The 20112-nt window shown below is 40.8% G+C and overlaps 1 protein-coding gene across 1 annotated transcript in view; it reads right to left on the bottom strand.

The window, feature by feature from the left end:
- coro7 (coronin 7) overlaps positions 1 to 20112 on the bottom strand; it is a 156270-nt gene that overhangs the window by 124057 nt on the left and 12101 nt on the right. Inside the window, exon 7 of the mRNA XM_049560572.1 lies at positions 17092 to 17142. Within this exon, the coding sequence (XP_049416529.1) occupies positions 17092 to 17142 (51 nt within the window). The remainder of the gene's footprint in view (positions 1 to 17091; positions 17143 to 20112) is intronic.

The following is a 20112-nucleotide window of genomic DNA, read 5'->3' as shown; positions in this document are numbered from 1 at the left end:
GAGTATCATTTCAATGCCCACAGCCCAAGTGTTGACCCCTGGCACACTCTATTTGCAGCAGCAGGGCGTGAGGCAGCTGACGGACAGCTTGATTAATTACCTCATCTTCACTATGCTAACAAACAGCTCAACCTCCTGCCGCTGCTCGCGCTGCTCTGCTGAGAATTCCCAACTACGACAGGAACTCCAACGCTAACTTTACCCCAACGCTCAACAGCTCCACTCAGGGAGAACTATTTAACTCTTGCATGAAACCACAAATTGTGGCAGAACCTGTTGTCTTAAGAAGCCCAATTAGTAAAAGATGACCTAAGTTGGCTCTCTTTTGGGAAGGGATGTGGCATTTATAAGACATGTGCGAGCCAGATTTCAGGGCCCCTATGCTCACAGAAAGAGTGTGCAGAGAAGAAAAACATTCAGCGCCAATGCAGGTATGCTGCTGTGCCTCAGCTGCACTAAACCAGTTCTAAACATCCCCCTTTAAAAGCGTATTTACTTCAAGGTTCCTAAATAGAAGGCTGAGTCACAAATATGCAAATTAACACTGATCGTGGATGAGTCAATATAATTACAATCAGTCATACATAATTGAGATTATATAATATAGTCAAGGGGCCTATTTGCATGGGAGCAGTTTTACCTCGTGGTTTTAATTACCCCCCTAGGTTTGAGATTACAGACGTCTTCCACGATGATTATAAATCATATGTAGTCACCAGTTAATATTAGTCCCATGTGAATAGGACTGGTAAAATACACATTAAGTTTAATAAGAGTTTAATTTGATAATCAAATCAGCAATATTTACACTTCACCAATGATTTATGGCTGGGATTTGTTAGATTTCAGTAACACAACACTTTGCTGTTATTCAGCTTGATCTGTTGTGTTATACTGCCAATTATCTTTAATTATGCAATCTTTTTTCTTTACAATATGATGACTTTGACATTTCTTTCAACAAGCATGTGGTAAAGAATTAAACTAACAAAATTTCTGAAAGCTGCAAAGTGCATTGCTATCACTAATAATTGCAAATGACTGCTGAAATAATGGAAACTCTTGCGCATAGAATCATTTGTAGACCAAATCAAATACCAGGCAATAGCCAATAAATGGTTTACAGTAATCAATGTCAGACATCATTTTTCAATTTTGCATGTTTAAAATGATAGGCCTAACAATGTGGCTTTACATCCTTGAAAAGAACATAAGACTCTGTTAGTCACCAAGAAGTCTTTTATTTTCCTGTGGGAGCATGCTCGCCAGTTAAGTTGTCGAACTTAAAAAAGTACAGCATGAATTTATCAGGCGGTCCATCTTAAAACTTTCACCTCTCACATGCAGCATCACCGTCTGACCTCTAAGCTAACCACCAGCACAATAAGCAGGCAAATGGAAACTAACAGGATAATGGAAACAGCACCAGCGTTCGGTCAAACCCAGGTCAACCAGCCTGGCCACGGATGGAGCGCACACTGCACTTTATTTCCCTCAGGGCTCTCTGAGATTTGTCTCAGCTGTGTCATGTTCTCGCTCCGTCCTTTGAGGGCCTACTGTACATGGATGGATATGTAGATACCATCTGACAGTCTGACAGGTCAACTTCTGCTGTTCTGATTCAAAGTTAAGATCTGTGTGCATCTCTGTGAATGTCACTACATGCACACATCAAGAGGACTTCAATGTATTTAACTCACCTCGATGACCAACACTATCCAATTTGATCAATACCCTTATGGCCCAGACACACCAATTATCTGCGGTCGTCTGTCACGACGTTTGTGATGTAATCGGGTTATTCTTGGCCAATTTTTATTACTATTATTATCATTTCAGTCGCTGTGACTGTTCATGTGCCAGCCAACATGTTATTGTAGAAACATAAAAGAAAGTCCCACCAGATGTCAGGAGCTACATTTGAAGTACAGCATACAAACTATGCAAGTCACTGAATCCTCCCCAACAAGTTCCTGCAATTGTTTCACAATAAAAGCCTTTTTAGAAACTGAAGGGATTCTCTCAGCCGAAATTATAATGGGCTTTTAATTTTATACAGATACAGGAAGTGTTGAGTTTGAAATGATGGTGCGATGTATTAACTTTATCAAGGCAACAGGAGCAGATAAAAAGTAAAAATATAAAAGTACAGAGGGAATAATGAATAATGGCCCGTTTATAATGTAGTCTGTTTAAAATGAAGCTGGTAGCCTCTTCAGTTGCGGTAAGTAAAAGCCACTATTTGTGAATTTTATTTCTTTATATCCTCCATTATAAGGAAATGATATTCTTTGCTAGCTTGATGCTAATGGCAGTGCTCCCGGTTTGCTAAAGTGCCTGTGCTGTTTGACGCCATCGTTTTTCCTTTTTTACTCTGTGTGGTAACATCCCGAGAGGCAATATCAAAATAGCTGGGGTGTTGTTGACATACAGTTGTCTACAGCAGCAGATCGCTCTTTGTTTCTATTGGTCAAAGTGACGGCTGTGACGGGAGCAGACGTGAACGACAAAAAGAAAATCAAACATGCTAGGCTTTCTGTCTGGACGTGGTGAGGCATCCCAGTCGTGGTGTCGGTTGTCGTCTACTATGCACACTACATGAGCTAAAATGATGGATTACGATGTACGACACTCGTTGTTGTTCACAATCCAAGCTGACACCTCTAGATGCTGCGTTGGGCTATAATCGGGCTGATACTGTGTAGTGTGTACCCGGCAACCTCACCTCTGTTTCTCTTGCTGTGCACAGAGCCTAACAGAGTGATATCCCTCACCAATGGGCTCCCCAGCTTTGACCCACATTTAACATGCTGAATCAACCAAAAAACAGGCAACAAGGGCCAACAAGGGCCAACTCATGCCAATGGTGCCCAACACGCTGCAAAAACTAGATCGGAAGACGCTCACCAGCAGCCCTTCATTGACCAACGGCCAACCACTGGCTTGGTGTTCTCAAAGCCCTTAAGACAAACATCAATTCACACAAAAACAGTGCCTGCTGCCTTCAGCTGCTTGCATGCCACAAAACCACACACTTAACAAACAAACCACAGTAATTGATCATTTGCAATACAGCGCAGGGTAGAGAAGATCAACAACAAGCCAATTCACACCTCATTCTGCTGTTCTGGCTGCGAAAAGGCCCGAAAAAGGCTGAATTCTCTGTGCTTTTGTTATACCTCCAGGAGACTTTGGCTACGTCTAAAGCAAAGACAGAAACAATTTGCTTGTTTTAAATTAAATGGATGGTTTAAACAGAGCAGTGCAGAGGGTGATTAAAGCCACATTTTAGTTCCTGAAAAGTAAAGTAGGGATAAAGAGGGCAAACGGAGGTGAAGTCACATGAGAGCCAAGAGATGCTGAAACTGTGCTGATGTCAATGTTATTATTAATTACTTACACTAAATCAATCAATGAGTTTTTTCTCCGATTCAAAAATGATGACAACTTCCCAAAACAAGTGACTCCCATGTGAACTGATCTCATTTAACAAGAAACAATGATTAATTCATTACTGAATCTTTCTTCTTCCAGCTTCAACTCTGAGAAAATGCAGTAAGAATTAGACAAAATATGACTGTCAGCTGAAGAAGACACTAATTCCCATGATCACGTCTCGTCACTCTCAGGATGCAGCGGGAGAAACAGCTAATCGTCATCAATTTCTGGCTCCAGGTGTCACCCACATGTGTGCGTAGGGCCATAATTAGTCGAGTCCCATAGCAGCCAGCGCACTAATGAGGCCTACGCTCACAAACAACACACACATGTGAGCAAAGAACTCTGTCGCTGCCAGCTGGCACCTTCTGTTGCCCCCTTCCTCCAAAGAAATACTTCAGCAACTAGCCCCAGAGCACACACCCACAAACAATTGCACACACACACACAAAGACAAACTCTGTTGCTAAAGCAGCAAAAAACTCTTTAAATTTCTCATCCCAAGAAATCCCCATCTCTTTTCACCCTGCACTTCTTGACCCCCTCAGCTCCTTTTCCAGCGACCAAACTGACCGACACTCATTAACCCATCCTTCTGTTTATACCCACACACACAAAATGTAATTCAAACATGACATCAAACCAAACCCAGGGCAAGTTTATCTCTTAGTTTACAAAGAAAATAAGCACGCTGAGGAGTTAAGTCATAAAAACTAAAGCATTGGTGCATCAATTGTAACTGAGACAGACTCTCCAGCGCAGCAATGGAAGAACCAGATTCTACGCCACTGTTTTGCTGAGCTGTCCAGGACAGCAAAAATCCTGTTCCCTCATTAGGAAAGAGTCCTCTCAGCTCTGCCAGAATCACTCAAAATATAATGAACGCTGGCAGAGGGGCAGCCAGTAACACAGGGAGCTGAGAGATGGAGAGAGAGGAGAAGAAAGACAGAAGAGAAGCAGCGGGGGCACAACATCTGGGCCGAGTTAATCACTGGCTATTACCAGGTCCTGAACCCAGTAGGGTCAGGTGGAGAAATTTACAGGAACAATGCACCATGCACTGGGGTGTTTGGGAAAAAGGGTGAATTTATAGAAAGAGACAAACAACACGAGTGAGAAAATGGGGTCAGAGAGGGCAGTGGCGCTGGCAGCAGTGATCCTGTACACACTGTGTGTACATTTTTTCAATGATTCATCATCCGGATTTGAAAATAAAACTGTGACAGAAGCAGCAGATCAGGTCTTTGGGTTCTTTTTCACTGATGAATGTGCCTGAGATGCGCTTTTTGGCTGTGTCCATTCACTATGACACAAATACAATTGAATGTCATTGTTTGCTGCACATGTCACAGGCCAGAGGTAGGCTAATCAGTTTTATGGTGGTGTTGTGTCAGTAATATTAAAGTTAATCTCTTGCCTGCTCACTGAGTAGACTGCTTATGTCCATGCATGGGAACCTATGTGTTAAAGATACCCTACAAGTGGACGGGCGGCTGTATTTCATGTGCATACTATGAAAAATAAGCCTGCCGGCGCCAATGACAGAGGGCACAGAGGGGCAGAAAAGACGACGCTAACAGAAATGAACTCGTATTACTTTTTTAAACACATAAATAAATGCAGCATAGCAGTTCAAAATGTCAAACCAAGCTCTGGCTAATAAGAGGTGATATAAGGTGCATTATTATTTGCCATTAGAAGGTCAAAGGTCAAAGGGATTAAAACAATTAGAGGGGCTCAAACTACTAATTAGCAGTTTGACCTTTGCACAATAAAAGACATGTTTCTTGCCAGGTGTTTTTTTGTCTTCGTCTATAAGGACTGAGATTTCTACAAGCAGGGAGGATGTGAGTGCATCAGCGTTGCTATGTCACTGTCAACATTTGCAGAAACTGTTTGTGTTATCTTGCACTGCTGTGTTAAATGTTATGAGGAGAATGCCGCTATGCGTACAGAGGAATATTTCTGCTATGTCATGTTTACATTTGGAAAGAGAAACTGATGTTTAACACATATTCAGCAGTAAGAATCTGTATTTAACAGCCACACTACACATGCAGGAAAAGTGTATGAAAGACTGGCCATTAAATCATGTTATCATGAATGGTCTTGTTCCAGCCAACAAGCATGATCGCGTATGTTGGCTACATGAATAGTTTTCAAAACACAGAAGCATTTTTGGCTCGGTTTCAGGTAAAATTATGCAGCTTTTGTAGCTGGAATGAGGAGCTCAGCACCGAGTAAGGCCGTGACATATTCTTGGAATGAGCTCCCATTCTTTACCGACATTATTTTTCACGTTTCATAATGTTGACTCCATATCCCTGTGGTGTTAGTACTAGACATTCGCCAAAATCTAAATAAGTTTCATTCTGCGGGAAGTATTCAAAGCTCATTCTTTGGCAAGCATGGACATTATGTGAGAAGAAGTAATTTGTTGGTACAACAGAATACTGAGCATTTTTGCGACTGAGGGGGGATTTCTGCATCTGTATCGGCATATTTTATATAAATTAAACATTTCATATGATACTCTTTTGAACTCTGAAGGATGAAGCTTTAGCTTGCCCTCCTCAACCTGTGGCTCACATCGTCTTTTAAGAGACTGATGTCTGCAGGCCTGAAGCCAATGATTATTTAATTAAAATGTATATTGTTATTTCAATTTAAATCAATTACTCCATGAAATGTCTATTGAGAACTTAGTCTAAAACAAATGATTATCTTACAGTAAACAATGAATTGGTTATGAAACCTTTGGGAGATCTATTTCCTCTTCATTGATTAATAAACAAATCATTCCAACACTACATGTTTGTATACACGGATTTACAACTTAGTGACTATTAACTATTGACTAACTGACTATTAACTAATTAACATACTATTTAAATTATTTACTATTAACAATCTAATTTACTGACTATTATCTAAGAAACTTAGTGACCATTAGGTGGCTATTATGTAATTTAGTCACTGACTATTAACCATCAACTAACTTAGTATTAGCAAACTATTAACTAAGTTACTATTTATGACTATCAAAGTACTACATTATTGACTATTAACTGACTATTAACTAATTATAAATTAACTAACTATTGACTAAGTTACTGACTATGTTATTAACTTATTAACAAACTATCAACCATTACTCAACCTACTGACTAAACTAACTTACTAGTTATTAAACTATTAACAAATTAACTTGCTGATTCACTAAATATTAACTCACTATTAACTAATAAATAAATTACAGACCATTGACTATTAACTAACCAGTTTACTGACTGTTAAAAAACTATTAACTGAGTTACTGACTCTTCACTGACTGACTTATTGAATATTAATTATGGTACTGGCCATTAACTATTAGTTAATTAATTTGTTGACTATTAACCAAAACTTACCACTAAAGAACTATCAACTAAGTTACTGACTATTAAGTAAGTATTTACTAATAACTTACTAGCAACTAACATACAGACTTACTCACAATGAACAAAATAACCTGCTAATATTTCTGCTAAGTATTACTACAAATTAACTTTCTGAGTAGTACTGACCATCTACTGAATATTAACTAACTTACTGGCTATTAATTTACTATTAACTTACTATTAACTAAGTTATTATTAATGATCTAATTTACTATTAACTATTAACTAAGCATCTTACTGGCTATTAAGTAACTATTATGTAAGTAAGTCACTGACTATTAACTATCAACTAATGCCCTGACTATTAACTAACCAATTTAGTATTAACAAACTATTAACTAAGTTAATATTTGCTACTAATTATCAGGGTACTAAATTATTGACTATTAACTACTAACAAACTATTAGCTACGTTACTGACCTTTAGGTATTAAGTAATTAACATATTATTAACTAACTAACTAATGTATTAATTATTAAACTATTAGTAATAATAATTAACTCACTATTAATAACTAAATAATTGACCACTACCTACTAATTAACCAACTTACTGACTGTTAAACTCCTAACTAAGTTACTGACACACTAACTACGGTACTGACTATTAACTATTAATTAACTAATGTACTGACTATGAACCAAAACTTACTACTAACAAACTGTTACCTACTAACTACCACTAACTTACTAGTAACTAACATACTGATTTATTAACTATGAAAAAGTAACTTACTAATTATTAGGCTAACACTTATTACAAATTTAATTTCTGATTATTAATTACATATTAACTTACTTACTGACTACTAAATAACTAACTAACCTTGCTAACTATTTAACAGTTTATAGTTTATTCTGCCTGTAGTAAGAAATCTTAAAACTTAATACTAATGAACTATCAACTGACTTACGGACTATTAAGTAAGTATTTACTTACATTTACTCACATCCTCCACTTCTCAAACACACACACACACACACACACACACACACTATTCCAATTATAAGAATTCAAAGAGACATAGATAACACAGACGTATAAATGTAGTTTAAATGTAGTTTATTTTGGCTGTGATGATGAGTATGGAGGCGTATAAACACGTGCACGCGCACACACACACACACACACACACACACACACACACACACACACACACACACACACACACACCTACCAGGGAGTCCAGTCTGTGTAATTTATAGCAGGATATAAAAGATGGTATGAGTGGTTGCTCTCAGCCACCTATAGCAGTGAAACCGCTGTGCTTTTCCTTGGCCCTGCCCAGCGCTCTCTCCTCAAGTCCAAACCCATTCCAGCCCGTGGTCCTCTCTAATTTCACCCAAAGCAGCAGAAGCTTGAGCTGAAAAAGAGGAATCTGGACCCCAAGTCCAGCAAACTATTCCCTTTTCCTGTCTCCCTCCTCTTCCAGCGACCGCAGATCGACAGCTCTACGGCCAGCACGGGCCCAAAACTATGAGGGGTATTTTCAGCACTGTAATTTGAAGCACACATGGTATACACACACAGACACACACTCACATACAGAACCACACGCTCAACAAATACACAGACTTTGGGGATAGATCAAAAGATACAATACGACAGGAGAGAGGAGACACAAACACTCGCTACGGCACGTGTCCTTACATCCACAAAACAACTTGTCCCATTAGGATCAGGTCTGCAATTGTGCCTGCCTTTTTTCTCTCTTTGTGCTGGATCTGAGCAGGCGGGTAGCTCGGTGCAGGAAGGCAGGGTGGAGGCCTAACTACACAGAGACGAGAAAGAAACTCATCTGAAAACAAGAGGCCACTATAGGGATGTTAATGCAGGGAGGGCAGAATCCAGAATAGCAAGGAGGGTAAAACACAGCTTTAATGCTAAATATAATTTTCATATTTGGTGTTTGATGATTCATCACGTTGTTATCCTTGCACAGTTTGTGCTCTGTATCTGATCTGGGTTCATTTCACATAATTTAAAAAGATCTGTCACACTGATGAGATGACTTATATGTTAACAGAAGTGCCCTGTGTACTTTAGATTAATCAACAAGTTGCTGATTTAATATTTACAATTCATAAATGAAACAGGAAAACAGAGAACAAAACAAAAGTGAAATCTGAAATCCAATCTGCTCTTCAGTGGTGGGACAAGGAGCAAAATGATGCCACATGTACGGACATGCACTCTCCCCGTGTGCCAACTACCTAAATACAACCGTCTGCATGCTCGTGCACATACATACACACTTGCACTGATTACAGATGCAGTATATACTGTTACTCCTGTCCAAGACCTTAATTACCCTGCACAGTTTTATTTCCCATAAATACAGCAAGGGCAGAGCTGTAATTAGGACCTATATTTACCCCACCTGGCTAGGGGAGAACACAGTTCAGTGCTGGCCACAGGGATGAGCCAGCCCCACTCGACTACGCTGCCAGGGGTGGAACCAAGACACCAGTGGACACACATGAGCTGTGTCCCAGCTCAGGGGCTGGATCCTAGGAAGGATGGTGGGCATGTAGGTACATCAAGTTGTGGATGTAGAGGCTTACCTCATCGGTTTGTTTGAGGAATACCCTGTCTGTATGACACAAGCCTTTCAAGTTTACTCATGAAATCAACAAACAAACAGCCCTTTGTCACATGACACAACAGCTGGGTGTTACTGGTAAGTAAAGCTAAGCATACACTGTACGATTTGAGCCCGGCTTAAAGATGTTATTTAATTCCAACTCCTACTGTGCGTGTAAATCATCTGAAATGTTAACCAAAGTACACGTTTTGTGTTCACACTGTGCGATCTGATCATCAAGCCACAACCCAAGTGCTCACACTGTTTGTGTAAAATAGACAATACAAAGATTCTTTTCAAAGCTCTGGGGCTGCAGGCAGGTAGAAGTTTGTTTACTAGCGGACGTGTAGTTCATAATAATGTAACGACAGACATCCCCAAAAAAGGTTTAAAGGTCCATTTCTGCAAAAATGGGTCAGTTCAAGTTTTGATTCTCTCTCTCTCTCTCTCTCTCTCTCTCTCTCTCTCTCTCTCTCTCTCACACACTCACACACACACAGTCGTTAGCTAGTTAGTGGCACAATCAAACTAGCTGGGTGTAGGCTACAATGTACAATTGACTCAGTGAGAAAGAAGCAGTGACTTTGAGGAGTCGAGTTGTATCTCTGCTTTTATTCAATGTCATTCATCCAAACATCCGACGGCCGGTCAGGAGCAGTTGATCACGCTTGATCGGTCTTTGTTTTCCCCCTTAATTTCGGTCCAACTCCAAAATGAGTCTCAAAAATTGGGTCAGAATTGGGCTCAATCCTTTACAATGAATGCCTGACTCACATGGATGCTTCAAATTGTCAACCCTCTTGTTTTTCACCGTTTCATCGCTCACTAGAGTTGCAACTAGACCTGGGCGACATAACGACTATGTACAATATATCAATATATTTTCAAGCAAGATATAAACCGTTTATATTGATATCGGGTCAGGTTGCATTACACAACGCATATCAGCGTGCATCTCTTCTCTCTCCTCACAGCTCCGCCCCACTCAATCACTCACAAGTTCTCCTGCAACAGAGACACAGCACTGCTATGTTGCACATGCTACGCTAAATCAGTCTGTGAGATGAATGAAATGACCGCAGCACATGTGCAATTCAGTGCTGCGCTGCTAATTTGTGTGTGAGGTGGATCATAGCACGTCTCCGTTCTTCTTGGTAGTTGTAGTCTACTGTGTGACATGGAGACAGTGCCTGGATGGAGGCGACAGACGGGTTTAAAAAATACAGCGACAACACAAACATTTCATATGCAAGACGTATATAAAGCAGACAAAGTGTCTCTGGTGCCTTCCCTCCCTCTGCCTCTCTGCTGATGCTCTGTGCATAAATAAGATTAACAGTTTAAATAAATAAAAAGACTTCAATCATTTTCCAGCACTAGATTAATTTGAAAGGCCAACAGATGGAAAATGACTTTTTATTCCCCCCATAAAGATTGTTAATTGTGTCAAACTACAATGGATTTAGGCCTACTCGATACTTTCATGTGTCCTGCTGTGCTGCAAACCTTTAAACCTCTGTAGCTCCAGTGCTGTGTGCAAAAATGTTAATGTACAGCCCTGCTATTTATATAATTTTTCCATTACATATTGTGCAGCTGTATATTTTTAAAACAGGGAAAAATCCCTGTCTTTGCATTTAATTTTGATCACAGTCTGTTTTCATAAAAGTACTTGTGACATCTGAAATGTGGCTTTGCCTTGCTGCTGAACATGTAGCCCACTTTGTAGAAAATACAGAGATATATATTGTGCATCGCCAGTCAGCCTGAAAACACCGAGATATGAATTTCTGTCCATATCTCCGGGCCCTAAATGCAACTGTAGAAAGTATCCCACTACCACTATCCTCATTCACATTTTAAGATGCTACGAATCATATCCAGCTACAAAAAAAAAAAAACATGATAAGCTGGCAGTTTTAATGGAAGTACAGAGAGTCGTTATGGTCTCATCTTGTCGCACTGGTGTGATCTGTGCTCTAAATTGGGCTTTACATGCACACAGCACACTTTGTGTATTACAGGGATATAAAAACTCTTGCCGCCTCAAAAAACAAAAATACTTTGCTTCACTCTAACGCTCTGGGGCTTTCGTGAGATATCCGTCCACAGAAATCCTCTCGTGGCTTCTCTTGATGAGGACAACGGACTGGCTCTCATGTAAGAAGCCAAGCAGACCTCCAAGTGAGGTTACAAATAGCTCAAATAGCTTGGACACTTCTCTGCCTCTCTCTGTTTACTTTGTGGCCAGATTGGTCTTTCCCTTTCACATCTCATCCACAACAACAAACTGATCGAAATGTAAACTGGAGAAAATGGCAGCACTTCACTGTGCCCTTGCAGCAGGCGCAAACAAACCGTTTTGTGGAATCTCTTTGTAACCACTGATACAATGTGAAATGTTGTGTGAAGTTGTGTTTTATGGTGTTGAACATCGCTTTGCTGGTCTGTGGAAAGATTACAGCTTCACGCCCTTCTATGCATCCAAATTACTGGCCTCATCATGTTTCAGTGTGTTTAGGATTCATCGCCCGCACTCTCTAAACCATCCATCGGCAGATGGGGTGTTAATAGGAGTGGCAGTGGCTCTCCCATTCTCTACTGAGAGAGTCACACATCTGAAAGCTGTCAGGATGAGGCTCTGCCCACTCTGTTCTCAGAGGACTCCAAACTGAAGCAGGACATTGCGATTTCAGAGAGATAGGCAGAGAGAACAAGAAAGAAAGAGAACGTAAAACCAAAAAGGGAAGAGCAATCCTCTAATAACTTTGATCTGGGTCTCAACCCTTGTTTGGTTTGAGGTGGTAAAGCCATGTGTGGGGTGCAGAGGAGGACAACACTGCTGACTCAGGCTTCTTCTCTCCTTGGTCCTCCTCTCCATGGCAGTGAGACCAGGAGGATTAATGAGAGCGGTAAAGAAAGATAAAAAAAAGAGCAGAGAGACTTGGCTCAATGGTCTCTCTGTGTCCTGGTGGCCCAGCAGTTTGAAGCAACCTTTTTTTTTTTTTTTACACCACACACTATTTTTAAATTGACAATTTGTTATTAGTTTTCCCATTTGTCTTCTTGTGGGCTCTGCCTTGATACAGAGTTTGAAAATGACAGAGAAAGAGAGGGAGACAGAGAGAAACGGTACAAAGAGAGATAGAGTGAGCATAAAAACTAAACCAAACAAAAAAACAAAACAACTTTATTTGTCTTTCATTGTGGTTATGCACTAAATAAGAAAAATACACATAGATCTCTCGGCAACAATCAGGCTGTGTCCACACAGATTTCATGTACTGCTGAACAATGAAACAGACTGGTGGGTTACTTTGATTAATTAAAAGCCAGTACACTGTTGTTGGGGTATTTATGAATAAAAAAGCGGCACAAGCAAAAGCTACATAAAAATATTTTTGGTTGAACTATAACATTTCCTCATGGCCCAGTAGCAAATGTGCCATGGCCTGGCACAAGTTCACGACCCACAGTGGTGGAGGAAGTTTCAGACCATTTGCTTTGGTAAAAGTAGTAATAAAACAATTCAAAAATACTCTGCTACAAGTAAAAGCACTGCACTTATAATCTTACTTAATTAAAAGGTATGTATTAACAGCACAATGTACTGAAAGCTGTAGTTGGTAACTTTTATAAGCAATAACTTTTTTCATATTTGCTGAAATTGTCTCTATATTCACACAACTAAATGAAACAGATAATCATATCCCTCTGCCTACTTGTTGGAGTCATAATATAGTTTTTGCTTATTTTATCCTTACCTAAACACAAGGTAAAATATAAATATACACATGCAGTTATTAAACTGAACACAGGGTGAAGCATTCATGTGTGAAGGGCATATAGGTAAGCTCCATGTAATGGGAATCAGGCGTGTGGAACAGGATGCAAACAGCTTTTAACCATGTATTGGTGTGTAAAAGTGAATTTGTTGAATGGAATAATGATCAAATATGGACAATGCTGTCAGTCTTCTATGGTATGGTGAATATGTATATATGGTTTTGAAAGGAAAAGAATCGCCAAATCCAAAGAGATGACACACACTGGACTTTGGTTTACCCTTAGCTCAGAACACGTGTCCCGAACAAGTTTACCCGTTCGTCCCCCAGTGGCTTCTTAAGAAATTTTGTTTTGTTAAAAGTCACTGCATTCCTCTTTTAACCTGTAGCACTTCTTATGGCCTTACCGCAGGTCAACAAAACAACCAATCAGAGCTGAGGAATCTCTAATGCAGCTTTCAAACACTGTTCATGAACTGTAGTCAAACTGTCAAATATGAATCACGATTCTGTTACTGCATTGCCTATTTCTCACCTCAGATGTTTTCAGAAACATATTTTAGTGTACTGTTTAGCTGTAAAATGAGAAGGCTGGTCTGGCTGGTTGGCGGTGCTTGCTTCTTCTGTCAACTATTTACAAAAACTCTCATTCTACAGGTAAACAGGTCACTAAAATATGTTTCTAAAGCATTTGAAATAAGAAAGAAATAGGCAATGCAGTCTCATGTACTTCTCTTAGAATATAATGACAGTTTCATCACATATGACACAAAGTTATTTCCAATAACTGTGGCTTTAAAGTATCAAAAGTAAAAGTTACTATACATACAAGGTGAATGTAGTTCAGTGCAATATTTGCCTCTGAAATGAAGTGAGGTAGAAGCATATGGTTGTATAGAATTGAAATACTCTAAGTAATGTAAAAATTATCTTTACGTTGTACTGGAAGCACCATGCAGGTTGTCCAGAAGGCGATTTGCGTTTCCTAAGACAGTTAAGGCATGACCCGCCCTACTCTGCCTCACTCTGCCTCTGATTGGCTTACCTTGGCATTCTTACCATAACCTAGTGGTTCTCGAACTTTTTCTGTTCGACTCTGCTTCAGAAGCCGAAAAAAGTTTGTGCCCCCCCACCCTACAATGTTTTATCTGTCATTAACAACAGGTGAAGCAACTAGTAAAGAATCCATCTTGAATTTTAGTGAAGTAAAAGTCAACATAAATAAGATTTTTCCATACACATAAATCATATTTATTCAGCTTTGTTTCACTCCATATTTCCCCCCTGGGGATTCATGCCCCACCTGCTGTGGATATATACCCTAACCCTAACAAATTCCACTCTGAAACCTAACCAACTCAACCAAAGAGGGCAACAAGTACTAGTGGGAGAATACGACGTGTCATGCCTTTGGAAAAGCAAATTCGCCCCCAGCAAAAACTGAAAGTTAAAACACATGTGTTTAAATCTGCCTTAGGACCCTTGTAAAATGTTTATTCTTTCTTTTTCCCCCATATGGTCTGCTGCTCGCCACTGACAACAATTTAATGAAGTCAAAAATGCCATAGACTTGGTTGGAATGTCCCAGCAGCTCATCCCCACCACCAGTAACCACTGGGCTCTTACTGGAGACGCTGTTTCAGACAGACAGACTACCCAACACTGATTCAATCAAAACTAATGAGACCCTTTGGCTGCACAAAGTGATTTACATCCAACTTAAGTGCAATTTTATTTGAATTACTTCAATTTGTTAAACTGAGTATGTGGAATGACTGACGACCTGGGACAGCATTTATTCAGGCGATCTAGAGCGCCGCTGAAAAGCTGTGTTTGACATTCGCATTGCAAAGACACAGAGAGAGCCATTGCAATGGAGAAAATTCAAACAGTCTGCTGAAAAGCAGTGTGTTAAGAAAGACCTCAACACGGACACACCTGATGTAAACATCCAGGTTCAAACACTGGAGTGGAGCCAGCCGACTCAGCTCATGTTACTAAAGCAAACACAGACGCGCATGCACCGTGCTCGCACTCTGTATTGTGAAGGCATACAGTTCAACAAGTGTGCCACAAAGAAAATAATCCTCATGTACCTTTCTCACTCCTGACTCCCTGTCAGAGTCAATGACATCACATGCCTCTGAAACAGTATGCCTTTCATGAAGGTGTCCAAAAACACATAGTGAACAACACATGGGGGGGGGGGGGAATACACACACAAATATGCAGCCATCTTCCTTCTGACTTCCTTACAGGGTGATGTGCCTTCCAGGTATTTCTGTGGTCTAAAATGTAATCTGCTGCGGCATGTAGTGTTTTCGCAGGATTCGTCATATTTACAAATGAGAGAGTCCACGGCCTAAAGGCACACCACGCATCTCGGTAATTAAAACACCCTGGGAGGTCCACCGCTGCAAAGTGTGAGAATATTTGCTCTACACCTCCCGGACTCTCACAACACTTGCCAACATCTTCATCCTCCCTCAACCTCATTGCCGCTGGTTGTGACGGAGTCCTTTTGGCTCAGGCCTGGCTGTCATTGGCGAGAGATTTCTGATGAGGGAAGGAGAGCGCGGTGAGAGTGGAGAGGTTCATGGTCGTACTAGTTTAGTGTGGGATGGGTACCCGTGGGAAGATGAGAGCAGGGACCGCAGCTTGTGTAGCACATCTATAAATCAATAGATGAATCACTGAGAGTGGCCAGTGGTGAGCTGGGTTAGTGTCAACATGTTTATCACTTGATGCAGCGTGGAAAAAACACACTTACAGTAAATGGCAGTGGGCTGACAGGGGCTAGTTTCCCCTATTGGTTCCCTTAAAAGGGACCTAATATGATCATTTCCAGTTCATATATGTATTTTGGGTTTCTACAACAACATGTTTACGGCTGAAATTAATTCCCTCCGTGGGGTGGCAGGGCTCAGTCTTAGAGATAGGGTGAGGAGCTCTGACATCCAGAGGGAGCTCGGAATAGAGCCGCTGGTCCTTTGCGACAAAGGGGCCAGTTGAGGTAGTTCGGGCATCTGATCAGGATGCCTCCTGGGCGCCTCCTTGTTCGAAGTTTTCTGGAGACATCCAACTGGTAGGAGGCCCCAGCGCAGACTTAGAAAACACTGTAGTGATTATATATGTCATGTAGCCTGAGAACACCTTGGGATCTCCTAGTAGGAGCTGGAAAATGTTCCTGGGGAGAGGGACGTCTGGAGTGCTTTGCTCAGCCTGTTCCCCCCCCCGCAGCAGATGGGTGGATGTTTCCATGCTTTTAATGTTTAAAAACACACTTTATTTTTCTAAAACTCTCTGTCCTGGAGTACCTGTTTTCAACTTCTGTGAAATACTCCATTTTAGCACCTGTCTCTTTAAACTCCACTCTCTGAAAATGCCCAGTCTGCTCCGATTGGTCAGATTTTACGAGCTTCCTGTATCTCAGCATTTCGGCACCATTTTTGCAGCCATGGGGAATGACTGTAACAGAGTATAGCCACACTTTTTACTGTAAAAAAATCACAATCAATAGCTTCCAAACCAAAATTTTCTCAACTGGACGTGTTCCAGCAGGAATTTGATCCAAAAACAGGGGGAAAGTAAGAACAATATCGACTAAAATTACATGTTTCTCTGACGTTAGCATGTGGTTACATGTAGCAGTGTAGATGACTTAATGTAAACACTTGCAGTGGCAGGCCTGGAGCAGATAACCATAAAGAAATCCATCACAAGCTGACGTCAGCTGGTCGCGATAGTAGGAAAAACACTGGAAACAGAGTATTCAGAAAGGCCCTTTAAATAGGGCTGCAGAAAGTTCTGTCTGTATATAAACATCTTTATCAGGGGACCTACCTGAACAGGTGTCAGCTGGGCTCTGGGGTCAAACACTCGCAACATCTTGTCCTAGACAGATGGAAAAAAAAACAACAACATAAAAATACATACATCCAACAGCTGAATCTACATCTCTCTAAAACGCTGAACATTACAACCCTCATGAAGGTTGGATTTTTTGCAGGACTGTTGTGTTAGAATTTATCCAGGTGTACCTAATAAACAGGCTGTATTAAGATGTGTAAAGAAGGTCAAAGAGAGTGTGCAAGGTCAAGATTTAAAGTTCTCACAAAGAACGAGGGAAAAAATATTTATGCTGATCAGTCAGCTGTTTTTTTGTGCATAAAAAACTAAAATGGGAAACTGAAATATGAAAAACATATATTAAAAACATTAATAACAGAGTCCCTCCACCTCAGTATAATTCAGTTAAAGAATAACACAAGCTCTCTGAAGTTTCCTTATTTATCAGCCTGATCTGACTGATTCATCGTCGGCAAATGCAATCCAGTGACCTCTCCAAAGCCTCATGTGCCGTGACCCTGGCCAGCCCCAACACGCATTTGGCATCAATCACAGCGGCCAATCAGAGAGTCTCCTGCATGATTGAGAGGAAATGGGGCCTAATGGGATCAGGCTGTGACCAGGACATGCGTGTCTGCAGCCGTGTCACTCAATACCGCTGTGTGACTGTGATCACAGAGGACATACGGGGCTGATAGCAGGTAATAAGTATGAGGACTTAGGCTAAACCACGATATACACATCAGAGGGAATCAGGAGGCTGACAATGACACAGTCAAGCACACACACACACACACACACACACACACACACACACACGGAGGCACTATGCAACATTTGGCCATACACAACATAAATACAGCATTTTATCATATCTGTGTGAGCTTCAGCTTCTCTTTGTCCTGTTCTCCACAGCATTCCAAGCAGGGATTCATTTGCCATTTACTTGCTTGAGTAGCAAACGGGGCTTTCATAATGTACCCTTTTTCCTCTGCCTCACTCTCTATCTGTGTGTTTGTGTAGCCCACCCACGAATATGATGCCCTAAGGCTCTGTCTGTCTTGAGGCCTCTGTGACCTAGGCCAAAACTAAAGGCTCAGGGAGCAGTGCCAGAACAACACGAATGAAAACACACACACACACTAAAACCACATGACCTATGGATGAGAGCCCACCTGTCGCAAAAATGCCAAAATGTGGCTACAACCATCTCTGATCAGCGAGCATTCCCAGAGTACCAGCAAAGAACACACACACATACTTGCACTCCTATCTTTATGAGGACCCTCACTGACATAATGCATTCCCTAACCCCTCAACCTAAACTTTATCTAAACCTCACTGTGACCTAAATGTTCTAACCACATCACAACCCTCAAACAAGTCTTTGAAGCGGTAAGGACCAAATCGTCCTCACTTTCCAAAATGTCCTCACTCCGTTGGTTAAAAACATGTTCCGGTCCCTTAAAGGTCTACCTTAAAATATTATTTATTCTGTATGCTGCTGAACCTGAGTGACGAATTCCGTTGTCCTATGATTTTAACATGTTTGAATGACATAGACTGAACCTTGAACTATGAAGCAAGTAAAAGTGTACACACACACACACACACACACACAGGTTCTGGCAAATGAAACAATTAACAATTATTTACATTATCTCCTAATCTGCTGATTATTTTCTCAAGTAGTTAATAAACTGTTTTGTCAATATTTTGTCAGAAAATAGCGACAAATGACCTTTAAAAAATCCTAACAGCCCAAGCAGGCATCCTTAAATGTCTTCTTTTGTTGGAGCAACAGTCTAAAACCCAAAGATATTCAATTTACAACTGTAAAAGACAAAGAAAGGCATCGAATCCTCACATTTAAGAAGCATTTCACTACTGGAAATATGGTCTTTTCATAGAACTACGCTACCCAGCCCAATAAACACTCTTGTGCAACTGATATAATGCAAGTTTGTCTGTTTTAACACAGGTTACAAAATGGTGGCCAGCCAGTTACAAAAGATTTTGAATTACAGTTAAAGGTAAAATATTTTTCTGTAAAAATGTGACGCATAATCTCAGCTCTTATTTGATCACCACTGCTTTGTTTTACTGTTTGAGCTCAGTTTTTTCAGTTTCCCTTTTCTTTTTACAGCACAGGAATCTGTCTGGTGCCCACTTCCTGTTCACAAATTCTCACATTACAGCCAAACAGTGCACTAAAATATGTTTCTGAAAACTTCAGTCAACTAACTAACCTCTACAACCAAACACGCTTTAGAATAACCAAACACACACATATCTACTGTACATATGTACAAACATACATTTGCCATATTAAGTTCACTCACTGGCATATCAACATAAGTGTTGTTGTGCAAATATCAACATGAGGGAGGAAACTATCTGGCTGTGCAAACACACAGATGAGGGGCTACTCACATACAGATGTGTCCACCAAGCAACCACACACACACTCAGACAAGCAAACACTCTCTTAAGCCTATGACAATAACCCCATGTCAACACACACACACACACCAACTCAACTCATAAATGCACAGATGGAGGGCCCGGACAGCCGTGTATGCATTTGTGTGTTTGTGTGTATCTGTGCTGAGACAGCAGCTGTTTAATCAAAGTGACAGAGCCTCATTCTCAAGCTGCTGTTAATGAGTTTTCACTGCGAGTTTGCCGCACACAACTTTCACATGTATGCAAAACACACACAGACACTGGGAATCTTCAACCGGGGGCGGGGGGGGGGGGGGGGGTCGCCCTCTCTCTTCACTTGTCAAACAGACTGCGATGCCAGGCGTCCCTGCTCAGTCTCCCACGGTTACCGGTGTCAAAGCCTGTTGTGATTGGCGGTTTAAGACTGCAGGTTCCTCATCATGATTATATCTCACTCTTCTTACCGGGGGCAATAAGCTGTGGAGCTCAGTTATAATCTGGCTTTCAAAAGTCAAGGTGGACCGTGGACAATAAATCCAGTGACACCTCATTTCTAAACAGCATACCACC

The sequence above is a fragment of the Epinephelus fuscoguttatus genome, linkage group LG19 (assembly GCF_011397635.1).
Source record: "Epinephelus fuscoguttatus linkage group LG19, E.fuscoguttatus.final_Chr_v1".
NCBI lineage: Eukaryota > Metazoa > Chordata > Actinopteri > Perciformes > Serranidae > Epinephelus > Epinephelus fuscoguttatus.
This window is presented reverse-complemented; position numbering and strand designations above follow the sequence as displayed.